The following is a 15150-nucleotide window of genomic DNA, read 5'->3' as shown; positions in this document are numbered from 1 at the left end:
CTATTTTGGGTCCTCTTCTGCTGATGTTTTCCTCAGGATGCTTGATGAAAAGCTGAAAGAACATGCAGAGACGCAGGCTATGGTGTCCATAGAAATGCATGGAAGTCGGGAAATGGCGATTATTTTATTTATTTATTTATTTTTGTTTATAATAATGTTAACCATATCAGTTTTAAAGTAATCAGGGGTGAGTGCGACCAAAACAGGCAATTAAGTGAGGAAGATAATAGTTTTACATGCCCTTATCCACACTGTCTATGTAGGGAAATTGGCTCCAGTTCTGTAGACGATGTCACACAGCCTGGCGATGGAAAAAGGGGGCATTCCACAAATTATCTACACATTCCTCAAAAACTAATTGATATAATGGGAAATGAATGTCAAAAGTCATTTTAGGAGCAACAAATACATAAAAGAACCAGGACTACACCAGTTTGAGACGGTACATTGTACATTGTGTGTGTTGCTAGTTGCAAGTGCCACAAACGTTACTTCTGACAGTTTACTTTATTCAAAGGTAAACAGCAAATTCAAACACCAGTGAGGAAAAAATATATATAAAAAGAACAATAACCTGATGAAGTTAAACATTCACATCAACTAGGAACTAAGTAAGAACATGACATGTTTTTCAATCATTAGTGCACAACAGAAAGTGCCTACGAGTGTTCTGTGTATTTGCATACTAGTCGTGTACGTCCAGTCCACAAATAGCATGTGTTTACAGTTGTGTGTACTGTAATGTTCATGTAACTGATGTTCTTACGCTGCATGTTTCCTTTTGCCCTGACAGAAAGTATTGAGGTAGGTTGCTATAATGCATATCAGAGCGAGACCCTGTGATGCCACACAGCTAAAGGACTGCGGAGAAGGTCAAACATTGACCGTCATTCAGTTCTTTGTGTGTCGTCATTGACATCCAGTATGACTGTATTCCTGAAGCTCTGAATGGAGGATTTATTTATAGAGGGGAGAAAACTGAGCAGCAAAGGTGGTTTGGAGATCAGCACCTGTCGTGTCTCCTGGGCACCAGCAGTGTGAAAGACCCGTCCTTTTTTGTATAAAAAGGAGTAATGTCCAGTCTAAAATAGTACAGCGTTTTGGCCTGAAAACGTTTCTTTTTTTGTGAAAGTAGAAAGAGAAGGTTGATGGTTTTTTTTTAAATTTTCTTCCAGAGTCAAGGCTCTCGATAAAAGCACACACGTCTACCTCCCATTCAAATGCGGTAGAAAGGGGATTTATACGGCCCCTTTCGTCACGGTTTACCTGACACATGAAACGTGAAGATTTGCACTATCCACTTCAGCCACCAGACGGCAGTGGAGTGTCAAATATCTTAAAATAAGTTTGTGGCAATTCCAACTTTGACCACAGCATCGGTTGCTATGTAGAGTGGTGCTTTCCATCATTTTCAGCAGACTGCTTTGCAAAACACCCCCTCTTCATCTCACGCGAGATACACGCAGGAATGGGGCCATATGAACCCTTCCCTATTCTAATTCCCCGTTATGTAGTTTGTTTTATTATCTTTTATTTTCAAATGCAAATGTTGATTTTATGAATAAAAGCATAAACCAACATTTTAATACAGTACACATTTTTATCTGCTATACATAGTTTTAATCAGCAATTTATATTTAGAAGTATTAAGTACACCTGTTTCCCCCCTCAAGGTGTTTTAAACCTGTCTAAAGGCTTAGTGGCCACATGCGTGGACAGCACCTTTTAGCTCTTATTTTCAAAATTGTGTACACTACTGAATTGGGGTCTTATGGTGGTGTCAGAAGAGTATAACATACAATGGAATTTGGAAAAAAAAAAGTGTAAAAATAAGAATTAGCATGTCACTAAACATGAAGTACACATTTGTGTACTTATGGACTAAGTACATCATATAAACAAAATATTCTTAGTTTTTATTCTAATTAGGGTCCAATAAGCCCAAATAGCAAAGAGAAATAAAAAATCATGTAAACAAACAGCTTGGGCCTGAAGAGTTAAAGGTTTAGTTTGCAATCAGAAGGAGTGCAGCTTGAACTCTTATCTTAGCCTTATTATTAAAATAAAGTGTAACCATTAGCCTTTACCTAAAGCAGGGGTGTCAAACTCATTTTAGATCAGGGGCCACATGGAGAAAAATCTACTCCCAAGTTTGCCAGACTGGTAAAATCATGGCACGATAACTTAAAAAATAAAGACAACTTCAGATTGTTTTCTTTGTTTAAAAATAGAACAAGCACATTTTGAAAATGTACAAATCATAATGTTGTTGTTTTTTTATGCTTACATGTTGCGGTTTATAGTATGTTTCCTTTATTTGTAGTTATTTATACTTTCTGAATACATTTTGTGATAATGTTCATCAGTCAACTCATTGGTGTTAATTTTCAATCTATCAAAATAAAAAAAATATTATCAAAATCAAATTACAGGATGTTATTTATGTAGTTTGCTCATTTTCCTCGACTGATGTTTCAACATCATGTGTTTTATTTATTTATTTACATATGTAGCATCATCTACATACACTAGATACAAATAATTGCTATTGTGACATCTAGTGGACACATTTAGAACAGCAGTTTCTTTCATTCAAAAATGTCGGCTCATTTTTATACTTAGCAAACTCAACCCGCAGGCCGGATAAAACCTGGTTTATCCTTACGGCCTTACGCTTGACACCCATGACCTAAAGCGTGGGTCTCAAACTAAGTGTAATTATGGCCCGCAGGCCATGGGCAGCTAATATATATATATATATATATATATATATATATATATATATATATATATATATATATATATATATATATATATATATATATATATATATATATATATATATATATATATATAGAAAGAACACAAAATAAAACTAGAAAGCTAAATAGTAAAAAAAAAAAAAGTCCTGAATTCAGATGGTAATCCGGATCAGCCCCAAAATGTAATGACTTGTTCTTTATTCTATCTCTGAAATTTCCTGAAGGTTAGATAAAAATTGTCCATAACTTTTTGAGCGAGAATAAAAGAAACGGAGTGAACACTCTTGTCTATTTCCTCTATCTTTGTCTGTGCGTTGTTACTGGCATACAGACACACAGAAGCATAAACGTAAGGTAACCTAGTAGAAATTGGCCGGATCAGACAGGAAATGTTCCTTATCCCATTTTGGCCATTTTCTGAATGTTTCATAAAAAAATCAGCCATAAGTTTGTTTAACTATTTTGCTAACTAATATAAACAATTACACAACGTCCTGGCAGAGGTAATAAAGGTGCAACCACAGGAATATCACCACAACAAACACATTAGGCAACACAAAGAGCAACTTCCTTTAAGCAAGCTGAAGGGTAAGAGATAAAATATACAATTTTACATTACATTTTACATTTAAGTTAAAGTCCCACCAATCACACACACGATGGGTGTGGTGAAATTTGTCCTACCTACTGGTAGAAGTGGTTAGTTAGTGGTGGTTATTAAGTCAGGTGGCTAAAATGTGAAAACTTTTTGTGACTTAACTGTGAGCATACCTGTCAACATTTGCAAATCGAAATATGAGAAATCTCCCTGAAAAATTTATAAAAATAAGGGATTTTTAAAATCATTATAAGGAGCAGTTTTAAATTGATTAAAACATATCAAATAATTAATGGCCAGGACTGGAAGCCATGTCCTTTGCTTTACAAGAGCATAATCCACTCCGATACATTTGTGGATCTAATACAGCATAAGCTTTCCCTGAAATATTGCGAAAATGAAATAAAAATAATTCTGATGGTCCTCAATGAGCTGGACTATGAGCTGACAGGTTTTAATTCGTCAACTCGCTCTTGACTTTTAATCTATGGACTCTGGAAAGAGGCAGAAATAGGCGGGTTACATTACATTAGAACAGGGATTCTCAAACTGGTACGCCAAAGAATCTCTTGAATAAAGTACAGTGTTTTATTTTCCTGTATTCAAACAGTGTTACTGTTTAAACTGTGTGTAACGTTACAGTGGCCAACATATTAAATATACTTGTTGAATAAAACCTCTGCCATGTTTTAATGACTACTTAGGCCTGCTACACTACTTTATTTATTTATTTTGTCTGTTGTTTATATATGGTGGTAATTAGAGAGCCAACATTTTTTTGAGATTGTACTTGGTTTAACAAGTTTGAGAACTACTGTATTATAATTTGTGATTCACACCCTTATTTTATTGTTGGTCAAAAACTATTGCATAAGATGAGTCTTTTTTTCATCTGGACTAATTGGTCCCACTGTAATTAAAACAAATATTTTTAGACACGTCACTAGTTTTAAGAGCAATTTACTTATATTTTGTCATAGACTAATATTATTTTTTAGCATGAATAACTATATATTTGTCAAAATGTTAAAATTGAGAAAATAACTATTCATTTAAGATTTGTTTGGTTTCCCCCCACATAGAAAATCTTGTTTAATGATTCTGCAACATCTCAGGGATGCTTAATTTAAGAATCGGGGATGCCTAATTTAAGAATCACGTTGAATAATGCTCGTTTTTAGAATAAAATACAAAGTCCTGCCAATTTGTACGTATATAAACCCTAATTTAGGATGTTTTACCAAGTAAAATTAGCTGTCCATGCAGCTATTTAATTAAACTTGTTGTTTTCCTGAAATGCAGTCTTTATATGTTATATTTTGACAGCTCTTCTTTACAGTGCAGATACCTGCAGAACAGTGACAGGATTTATTACAATATATCCACTTGCACCGGCGGGAAAACTAGTACTTCACACCTACTCTTCTTCCCAATTAGATCTGTGAAGTAACATCAACCTTCTCATCTCACCCTCAGCAAGAGACGCGTCAATGACCGACCAAAACACTGGACAATGCCAGTGAACGTGTAATATTTCTTGGCAGTTCAGATTTGTGCTTGTGTTGAAATGTAATACATGACAATTCATTAAAACTCATGAAAATGTTTTTTTGACCGACACACAACACTCAATCAATCCTACCACACGTTTGTGTCATTTTGCCTTTCAACCAAATGAGCAGTAGCACAGCTCATTTAGCAGGAAATAGTGTGTAAAATGTTATTTTCAATGCAGAATGTTTTTTTTCGTCCCCCAAAAGTACAATTAAAACAAACATAATAATGATCAAAACAATTTTAAAATAGAACGCTATTAGTATTTGGCCACGCTAAAAAGAAAAAAAGGTAAAGTTACGAGAATAAAGGCTGACTGCTAAAATTCCAATCCACGTTTTCAATCAGTCAAAAACAAACACACCAAAAGGGAATTTTAATGTAATTTAACTGGTGGAATGATACATATTTCATTGTTTGTAGACTTTATATCTTAAAGGGGCCCGGTCGTGCTTTTACAAAGATATTGAGTTAAAAAAAAAATAATCTCAAATTGAGTTTAGAGTAGTGTTGTCAGAGTATAACAGGCAGTTTATTTTGAGAGTACATGGTCCTGTAACTTAACTGCAGAAAGGTGGAGCGGGTTGTTATACGGGCAGTGATCGGGTCAATGAATACATCAAAAATGAGTGAAGAGACTCTGACTGGTGGCAAATCCCGCTTTACATATACATTTAGTTCAAACTGTCACTGGGGTTTAAACAAATAAATGACGTGCATTCAAGCGCGGGGCATTCTGACAATGACATTGCATTCGGGCTAAAATATTATCTTATAATAATTTATAAAGCAAGTAAATTTACTGCATTTAATTCATCAACATCCACCTGATTTACAAAAATAATAATTAGCACAGGGTAAATCTGCATGCTTCTCCTCTTGGACAAAACACTCAATTTGGCATGTTTCCCCCACAACCACACCTACTCTACGGCGCTTGGTCAGGGGTCGAGGGTAGGCTTCTCATATATATATATTTGCTAATTTATTCTCCTAAATTTGAGATATTACATTTTTTGTAGTAAAAATCCAATCATTGCTCTGGTAATATTTTGCCTTTAAAGTTTAAACTCATAACTCACTTTGCTCTTTTCAGCGTGGCCCTAATACACTTACACACAAACACGATATAATCCTGCATGTGGTACTAGACAACATCGTAGTTACACATATCAAATTCCTCAAACAAAATAGAGAATGAAAATGTTTTCATTATGCAACAAACAACAACTAGAACAATGACAACATTACAATGTTATTTTTGAGGTAGAACATTAAATTCAGCATTTGGAAGTGCTTCATGTTGGACACTCGTCGTTTTGTCTTGACAAGCACGAGAGGAGCTTAGGAGAGACGATTTTTTGACATCTGAGGTAGTGCGGCACCTGATCTTGTAATTCGGACCCATCAGTTCCTCCGCATGTACAGTAAGTGAAAACACAGTGGAAGTTCCCTAAAGGCTTCCCACAACACATTCATTCCGGTTGAGGTAGGTTTTTGTTGAACAACAAGCTTCACACAACCTATCGCTTGCATGAAGGCCCAGAATTCCCGACTGAATAACCCAAAAGTCCTGAGACAGAACACGCCGAGTCCCTTGAAGAAGGCTTAGGTCTTCTGAGATGGAATCGTTGGTATGTTAGAGCAGGCAGCAGGCATCTTTGACATCCACAGGAAAGTAGCGAGAAGACCAATAACTTAGAACCACTTTGACACCGAGATGATAAAGGTATATGTAAATATATAAACTTAAACATGAAATCATCTTTGTATAACAAGGACATTTTGGCTCTTCTGTGTGCTGCCTAACACCAGAAAATGAACAAAGGACCAAATAGTGACAGTCCGAGAACACTAAACTGGTCTGCCTGGCTAAACACAACTTTCCTGAAACCAGTCCTAAACTCCCTACAACTCCTTTAACTTACGAATAAAAATCGTTGCACAAAAATGCAAACTACTTTGAAAGAACAACCTGAGTGAGAACGAAACTGAGTGGACACTGCGGACACGGGGGCGTGTGGATTGGCCTTCGTACGCTGATTAGCCTTGGTTCTGTGGACCCGTTCGTGTTGCGGAAGACTCCTGGAACTGCGTCTCTGTGTCCCGCTCGACAGTGAATTCGTCGAGCGCTATCGTGCACAGCTGGGTGTCATTTGGTGAGTATGACACCACGGTTGAGTCAGCCTGAAAATACATGCACAGAAATACAATTATACTTTTTACAGTTCATGTATTGTTAATTTTCTTTCTATCAGCGTCCTCTGCACTGGACATTTGCGTTTTAGACTATTTATTCTTCAATTTGTAACTCTGATTTAAGACTTTCACCAAAAACAAATATTGTCTTTAGGGGTGTCTCGGTACAACTTTTTCACTTCCGATACGATACCGATATTGGAGCACTGAGTATTGGTCGTTTATGACATTGTACCAATACAATGTCAGCTCGAATCATAGATCATTCTATTATTTTATCATGTGGAATGTAAGAAAAGGTTTGATGCAGTGAAATTACTCAATTGGCAAACCCAGGGATTCCCAAACTACGGCCCGCTGTAAGCAACTGCTCTGACTTAGCGTATTGGCTAGCAGCCCCTTCACTTCACTCCAAGAAGCAAGTCAAACATTTGCAACCATTATAAAAAAGAAGGACGTTTATATGGTTGCTAACTTTGCCTAAGTTGTTAAATATCTCCGCAAGGACGGAGAGCAAGTGCAAGGCTGCTAGCTCCAACAAAGCTACCGCAAAGGAGTTTATCCAGCACTGACTTCATGATTTTTTTTATCGGCAAAGGGTGACTTGGCCCGCAGCAAGTCTTTAATTGTGATGAGACCGAAAAAGATGCCACAGCAGACCTTTGTTACAGCGAGAATCGCCTCACACTGCTAGTTTGTGCTAACGCTAGCGGTGGTTATAATGCAAAGCAACTGCCCAGAAACTCCCAGAGTGTTCAACAATGCCACAAATATTCGCAGATACAAGGTAACATGATTTTCCTTTTGTTGTTGTTTATTGTAGCAACATGGTTGTTAACGTTTTTGAGCACACCAACGTTTTGTGTTTGTGCTTGTTGACATTGAAGTTTGCTGTAATGTTTTTGTTTTGTTTGGATAAAAAGGAGATTGTTGAGCCATTACCCCCTTGTTATGTTAGTTTGATATACTGTATACAGCAGTGTTTTTCAACCTTTTTTGAGCCAAAGCACATTTTTTTCATTGAAAAAATCCAGAGGCACACCACTAACAGAAAACATAAATGAAAATGAAACTCAGCAGCCGATATTGACAATAAAAAGTCGTTCTCGCTATTGTTGGATATGAATTCAAACCATAACCAACCATGGATCACTATAGCTCGTCTCAAAGTAAGTGTACTGACGCCGTGACTTATTTTGAGTTTTTTGGTGTTTTCTTGTGTAGTGTTTTAGTTCTTGTCTTGCGCTCCTATTTTGTCGTTGATTGTCATGTCATGTACGGATGTACTTTGTGGACGCCGTCTGCTGCTCCACACGCTGTAAGTCTTTGCGTCCAGCATTCTGTTTTTGTTTACTTTGCAGCCAGTTCAGTTTTAGTTTCGTTTTGCATAGCCATCCCGAAGCTTCAATGCCTTTTCTTAGCGGCACCCGCCTTTTGTTTATTTTTGGTTTAAGCATTAGATACCTTTTTACCTGTACGCTGCCTTCCACTGTCGTCTGCATATTGTGATCATGACAAACCATGTTGCCGACATCCACAAAGCAATTAGCTACCTGCTGCCACCTACTGATATGGAAGAGTATTACACGGTTACTCTGCCGCGCTCTAGACAGCACAGACACTCAACAACATCACATTATTTGCGGATTATAACTACTGGTTTGCAAAAAATGTTTTTAACCCAAGTAGGTGAAATGACAATCTCCCACGGCACACCACACAATGTCTCACGGTTGAAAAACACTGGTATACAGTATAACATATATATCCATTATGGTGTTTTTAATTAAAATAGGGACATTTGTCGAGGCAAGAACCAATTATGGGGAACTCTGCTTCACCATACAAACTTTTCGGTTTACGTACCATGTTCAAGAACCAATTAATTTCGTAAATCGAGGTTCCACTGTATTATACACCATGTGTGTCTAAGTAAAATTAAAATAGTTAGAGATAAAGCATTTCAATGGATCAAACACACGCCACATGTTTCAATAAATGGACTAAAACTCTGAAGCCGTGTTCGTTCTGCGGGGGACTCACCATGTTTAAGATGTCTTGTGTGTTGGGTTGAGGGAAAAGTCTCTCCAGCTCATTGCTGTCAACCACTTTGTTCCCTCCTGTGCTGCCATTGACCTCCATTTCCCTCCTGGTGGCCGAGTTCAAGCCAGAGGCCCCCTGGGAAGAGGTGGAGGACTCCAGTGCTGCGTTGTGTACCGCCTGAGGGGTTGCCTGAACTGCCTTACAAATCATCAACCTGAGGACCGCAAGAACACACACATCAGTCAACTGCACACCTGACAAACCAACATTTACCCCTAACGGGGGGTTATTGGCAGGCTGTTCATGCAAACGCACCTGCCGCGGTAGCTGAAGACAAGGAAGAGAACGCAGAAGATGATACAGGTGACTCCGATATGAATACCAATTATGATGCCAGTAGTGGACGTTTTGCTTTGCTCGTCTTGCACACAGTCGCATGAGGCGTCCAGAACTGGGAAGACAGGACACTTAAAAGTTCAGACAAGACTACAAAAGACAACTGGGTGATGATCCAGTGTTCGTAAAAGTGGGTGCTTGTGTTTGTTTCAGGTAACTACCAGATTTCTCCAAAGCCTCCCGAAGTGAAACAAAGCGCATGGTGGCGTTGCCATCTCCGTGTTGGTTGTACGCTAGCAGATTAATCTCATAGACCAGTGAGGGATCTGGACACAGACAAAGATAATCACATTATCTTAAACAGTTATTTACTAAAAACCTTAACTAAATAATGATTTTTTTTTTTTTTTTACTGTGTGTCAGACTAACTTACGGTTCTTGTTTTGTCCATGTCATCATTGAAAGCTAAACTGTTCAATGACTCTTGAATAGGGATGATGTTTGTTAAGAAATTATCGAGTTCGAGCCCATTATCGAATCCTCTTATCGAACCGATTCCTTATCGAATCTCTTATCGAATCCAGATTGGTTGTTGTGTGTGCACTGAGTTCCAAAAGCCATAGATGTTATTTGACTGGGCCGGCACGCTGTTTATATGGAGGAAAAGCGGACGTGACTGAGGACAGCATGCGGCCGTTATAGGGTGAAGGTTTCAGGTGAGAGAGGACGCTAAAGACACGCCCCCAGTGAGCACGTAGTGCTGCTATGTATAACAAAAATTGCAGACAAACACATCACCAACATGGACGCTCACTTTCGACATCCCGGTGAAGCAATATGTGGAGAAGAAGGGGACCAGCACGGTAGCAAATTTATACGCACAACGGGGCAAGAGAAGTCGGCTTTTACTGTTGTGCTAGCTTGCTATTAGGGCTGTGAATCTTTGGGTGTCCCACGATTCGATTCAACATCGATTCTTGGGATCACGATTCGATTCAAAATCGATTTTTTTTTTCAATTCAACACGATTCTCGATTCAAAAACGATTTTTTTCCCGATTCAAAAGGATTCTCTATTCACTCAATACATAGGATTTCAGCAGGATCTACCCCAGTCTGCTGACATGCAAGCAGAGTAGTAGATTCTTGTAAAAAGCTTTTATAATTGTAAAGGACAATGTTTTATCAACTGATTGCAATAATATAAATTTGTTTTAACTATTAAATGAACCAAAAATATGACTTATTTTATCTTTGTGAAAATATTGGACACAGTGTGTTGTCCAGCTTATGAGATGCGATGCAAGTGTAAGCCACTGTGACACTATGGTTCTTTTTTTTAATTTTTATAAATGTCTAATGATAATGTCAATGAGGGATTTTTAATCACTGCTATGTTGAAATTGTAACTAATATTGATACTGTTGTTGATAATATTCATTTTTGTTTCACTACTTTTGGTTTGTTCTGTGTCGTGTTTGTGTCTCCTCTCAATTGCTCTGTTTATTGCAGTTCTGAGTGTTGCTGGGTGGGGTTTGGATTTGGAATTGGATTGCATTGTTATGGTATTGCTGTGTATTGTTTTGATGGATTGATTAATTAAAAAAATAAAAAATAAAAAAATAAATAAAAATAAATCGATTTTTTTAAAATGAGAATCGATTCTGAATCGTACAACGTGAGAATTGCGATTCAAATTCAAATCGATTTTTTTCCCACACCCCTACTAGCTATGCTAATAGACAACGAGACTGACTTTGAAAATGAGGAGAGGGAATCTGGCGTGTTTGATGGAGAACTTGCCCAGCTGTTCATTTCGGACACAGAAGATGACGACTTTGATGGATTTGTGGATGAGGATTGATCAAAAAATAATGTGAGTACATTGATAAATACTTCAATAAAGTACAACCGAACTCAGCTTTGCTCCCGTTGCCTTTTTAAAACAGTGTCCATGCATGCTAGCGTATGTTTTAAGCTAGAGTATGTTTTAAGCTAGAGTATGTTTTAAGCTAGAGTATGTTTTAAGCTAGCGCATGTTTAACCATGCCTGCGCCCAAAAATACGCTGCGCCTTATTAACGCGTTAAATACAGAAATAGCACCCGTAACTAACACGGCACCTTTTAATACCGTGCGCCCTATGGTCGCGAAAATACGGTATAGTGGCTTCGATAACGGGAACCGGTTCTCAAAAAGGGATTCAAATCCATGAAATCTGTTCTTTTTTTATCGAACAATCGGGAGAACCGGTTTCGAACATCATCCCTACTCATGAATGATTAATTTGTAAAACTGCGGACAAATGGCCTGACCTACTAAGATCCAAATAACAAACGCTAAATAGCGTGCGCAAGCCATGAAATTGTGTGTACTATTAGTGATTGTGTTGCTGGTTAACTGATGGCTGCTGGTTAGCGCCTTGCATGGCAGCTCCCGCCATCAGTGTGTGAATGTGTGTGTGAATGGGTAAATGTGGAAATACTGTCAAAGCGCTTTGAGTACCTCGAAGGTAGAAAAGCGCTATACAAGTATAACCCATTTATCATTTATAATTATTTAAGACGCCGTGTACAATAGATACATGCAAAAGTGGTGCAGAGAACATACAAAACTTTTATTTATTGAATCAAAAATGTTGAAATTCAACGACTTGGTGCATTTGCAAACAGCTAAAATGATGTACAAAGCAAACTATAACCTGCTACCCAAGAATGTACAACAATTCTTCTCAACAAAAGGAGGAGAAATAGAACTTTAGAGGGAAATCTAATTTAAAACATTTGTATGCACATACAACACTTAAGACCTTGAGTATATCAGTATACAGAGTTAAATTATGGAATGGATTAAGCAAGAAAATCCAACAAAGCACTAATACGATTCAGTTTAAGAGACTGTTCAAACTGCAAGTGTTGACAAAGTACAAAGAAGAACAATTATGATGAACATCTTGAACCTTTAAAAAAATGAGATAATGATTAGTTATGGATGTAATATTTGTTTACTTATGATATATTTATTTATGTAGTATTTATTTATTCACTGTTCTGTTATAAACAGCACTTTTATCCCATTGTTTTGTTCTCTATAATATGAAAAGGGGTTGGATTAAATAAACTCTGCTTCTTTCTACTCCTTTTTGGACGTGCTGTAATGAGACTACTGGAAATATGTGATGCATTACGTTGTATCGTATGTATGTTCGAAATAAACTGATACTGAACTGACCTAATTAAATGAGGATTTTGGTACATGCCGGTTGTCACCATGTTTACTGTATGTACATTAGGGTTATCAAACTGGTTTTCTTCAGAGGATTGCTTGCAACAGTAAATAATAGATGAATATTAATGTATATTCTCCTCATGATATTATTACACAATTGCCCATGAATTTTTTAAATATATTTTTATATACACATTGATGGATAACTTGCTTTCAAATCATAAATCATGGTGGCAAGCAGATATTTAAGTATTCACATATTTAAGATATTTATTTTAAATTGTTTGTAATACAGTATAAATTATATGTTGCAGGATCAGTTATTAAAGTATACATGATATGCGATTTAATGCAGTAGATCAAGTGTTTTTATCTAAATGGCACAAAGGGATGGATTTAGTATGAAAGATGACATAATTTCCAGGCTTTTTTACGGGCCACATAAATTATGTGGTTGGCCAGATTTGGCCCCCGGGGCCAAGTGTTTAACACATGGGATATATATGGTCCAAACTGTTGTCATGTTGTTGACATGCAGCAGACAAAAAAAATGTACTATCTTTTCTGGGCTATATTGAAGTGTGATCTAAAGAGAACCTACTTTTAGCACACTGAAGGTGCACTCTGGGAGCTGCTGCAGTATTGTGATGGTACACTGGAATGATCCAATAGCAAGAAAATGCATGTTGCAAAATATATTGTTAATCTATCTCATATATATGAAAAACGAACGGCATTAAAACATGTTTTCGTTTGTGTCCAAATGAGCCCTTAAGTCATTCATCAGCTCAAGGATGCAATTGCTGGATACATATGTCTAATATTTTAATTTCTGACAGAAATGTTCTCCATCTCTTGCTTCCTTCTGACCCTGGCAATTCCAATTGTGTGTAACTGTGCCAGTCTGCACGCACATTCCCAACATGCTAAATATAGACATAAAACAGCGGACGCAGTTAATTTTTAGCCTTGATTAATCACATTGCAAGTGCTGAATCATTAATTTTATATCTCCTCCTACTATTTTGTGTGTTCTAATAACCTGCATTTATTGTGCATATTCATGAAGACAGCAGCTAAATAAATTGTATTGCTCTATTTTTTGCTCAGTCATGAGACGCAGTCCTGTGCACACAGGTTTACTACATCAGCGTTTGTGTTTTAATACAAGCAAACCTTTAGTAGATCAGGCCTTAAGAGTACAGTAGTTTTCTTGGTATGATGCCAATCTACTGTAAGTTGTTCATGCACCATCATTATGACCAAACAATACCATTAAGGAATCTTCCGTCTCACCCAGCTGAGTGATGTTGTACTGGGAGGCGTTGCGTGGCAAGACGATGGGTCCAGTAAATACTGCTGTGTGGGCTCTTCTGTAATAGAGTCTGAAGCCTTGGTGTTGACCCATCTTGGTGGAAGCTTCCCACACTGCTTGCACCACACTGCTGTTTACCACTTTGGTGAAGAGCGAGGGAGGTGCTGGAACTGCAACACAGCACAAAAGAACTCATCAACGAGTGATTAACTGTAGAAAATACGGTATTGTAGGAAATCAGAAGGAACGTTCAATTCTGCTGGAACCGATGTCAGCTAGTGTGGCTGTAATGTGAAGGGTAAACCTCACTCCAACAGGGGTTTTCAGCTCATTGGCTCGCGGTGCTCCAATTAACTCTGAACCAGTGAGGATGTGTGGGTGCTGGTTTGAGTGTGGCGTGTCCAGGGCTCGACTGCACGGGAGAAGGTTCTCATTCATCCAGGTCATTGTCATCTCAGGGCGTTCAATTGTTCGCCACTGGACTGCTTGGTTGGACTAGATCTGACCGATCTAAGTGCTAAATTATGGTGATCTTCTTAATATGAATGCTACTTATTCCTGTCTTCAGATGGTGGACTGTGTTTACCATGCTTCTTTGAGGTTCATCACAAACTGTAGAGCCATGACCCGCCACTGTGACTTGTACTCTCGAGTGGGATGGCCTTCTCTGTCCATTAGGAGACAGTGTCATTGGTACATTTTTATTTAAAAGGCTCTTCTGGGACTATTGCCCTAATACATTTGTGCATTGATTTCACAAAGAAGTACAAACTCTTATGCACTGAGATCCAACGATCAGCTGTTGCTCTTTGTCCCTTTTCCTTGAACTGAGCTGGGGAAAAAAGCTTTTGTCTATGCAGCTCCTTGTGCTTGGAACATGCTACAAAGAGACTGGAAGCTGGCTGAATTGTTATCCTTAAATGCTTTCAAATCTAAACTGAGAGCTTTTGAAGGAGCCTCAGTTATCTGTAACTGTTTTACTTGATGTCCATCCTGTCATTTTAATGTGTAATGTGAATGTAATTTTATGTGTAACTCTGCTGCCTCTTGGCCAGGACTCCCTTGAAAAAGAGGTTTTTAATCTCAATGGGATTTTTTTCCTGGTTAAATAAAGGTT

General features: G+C 37.7%; 1 protein-coding gene across 2 annotated transcripts in view; it reads right to left on the bottom strand.

Annotated features, from left to right (window-relative positions):
• Nucleotides 1–2888: 2888 nt before the first annotated feature.
• Nucleotides 2889–15150, bottom strand: part of igdcc3 (immunoglobulin superfamily, DCC subclass, member 3) — a 290154-nt gene continuing 277892 nt past the window's right edge. For both annotated transcript variants that reach the window (XM_062030995.1, XM_062031005.1), the window contains 5 exons: nucleotides 14015–14203; nucleotides 9714–9818; nucleotides 9472–9607; nucleotides 9157–9370; nucleotides 2889–7101 (listed from right to left, as the gene is read on the bottom strand). In XM_062030995.1, coding sequence (XP_061886979.1) covers nucleotides 6958–7101; nucleotides 9157–9370; nucleotides 9472–9607; nucleotides 9714–9818; nucleotides 14015–14203 — 788 coding nt within the window. In that variant the 3' untranslated portion in view covers nucleotides 2889–6957. The remainder of the gene's footprint in view (nucleotides 7102–9156; nucleotides 9371–9471; nucleotides 9608–9713; nucleotides 9819–14014; nucleotides 14204–15150) is intronic.

The sequence above is a fragment of the Entelurus aequoreus genome, linkage group LG02, assembly GCF_033978785.1.
Source record: "Entelurus aequoreus isolate RoL-2023_Sb linkage group LG02, RoL_Eaeq_v1.1, whole genome shotgun sequence".
Taxonomy (NCBI): domain Eukaryota; kingdom Metazoa; phylum Chordata; class Actinopteri; order Syngnathiformes; family Syngnathidae; genus Entelurus; species Entelurus aequoreus.
This window is presented reverse-complemented; position numbering and strand designations above follow the sequence as displayed.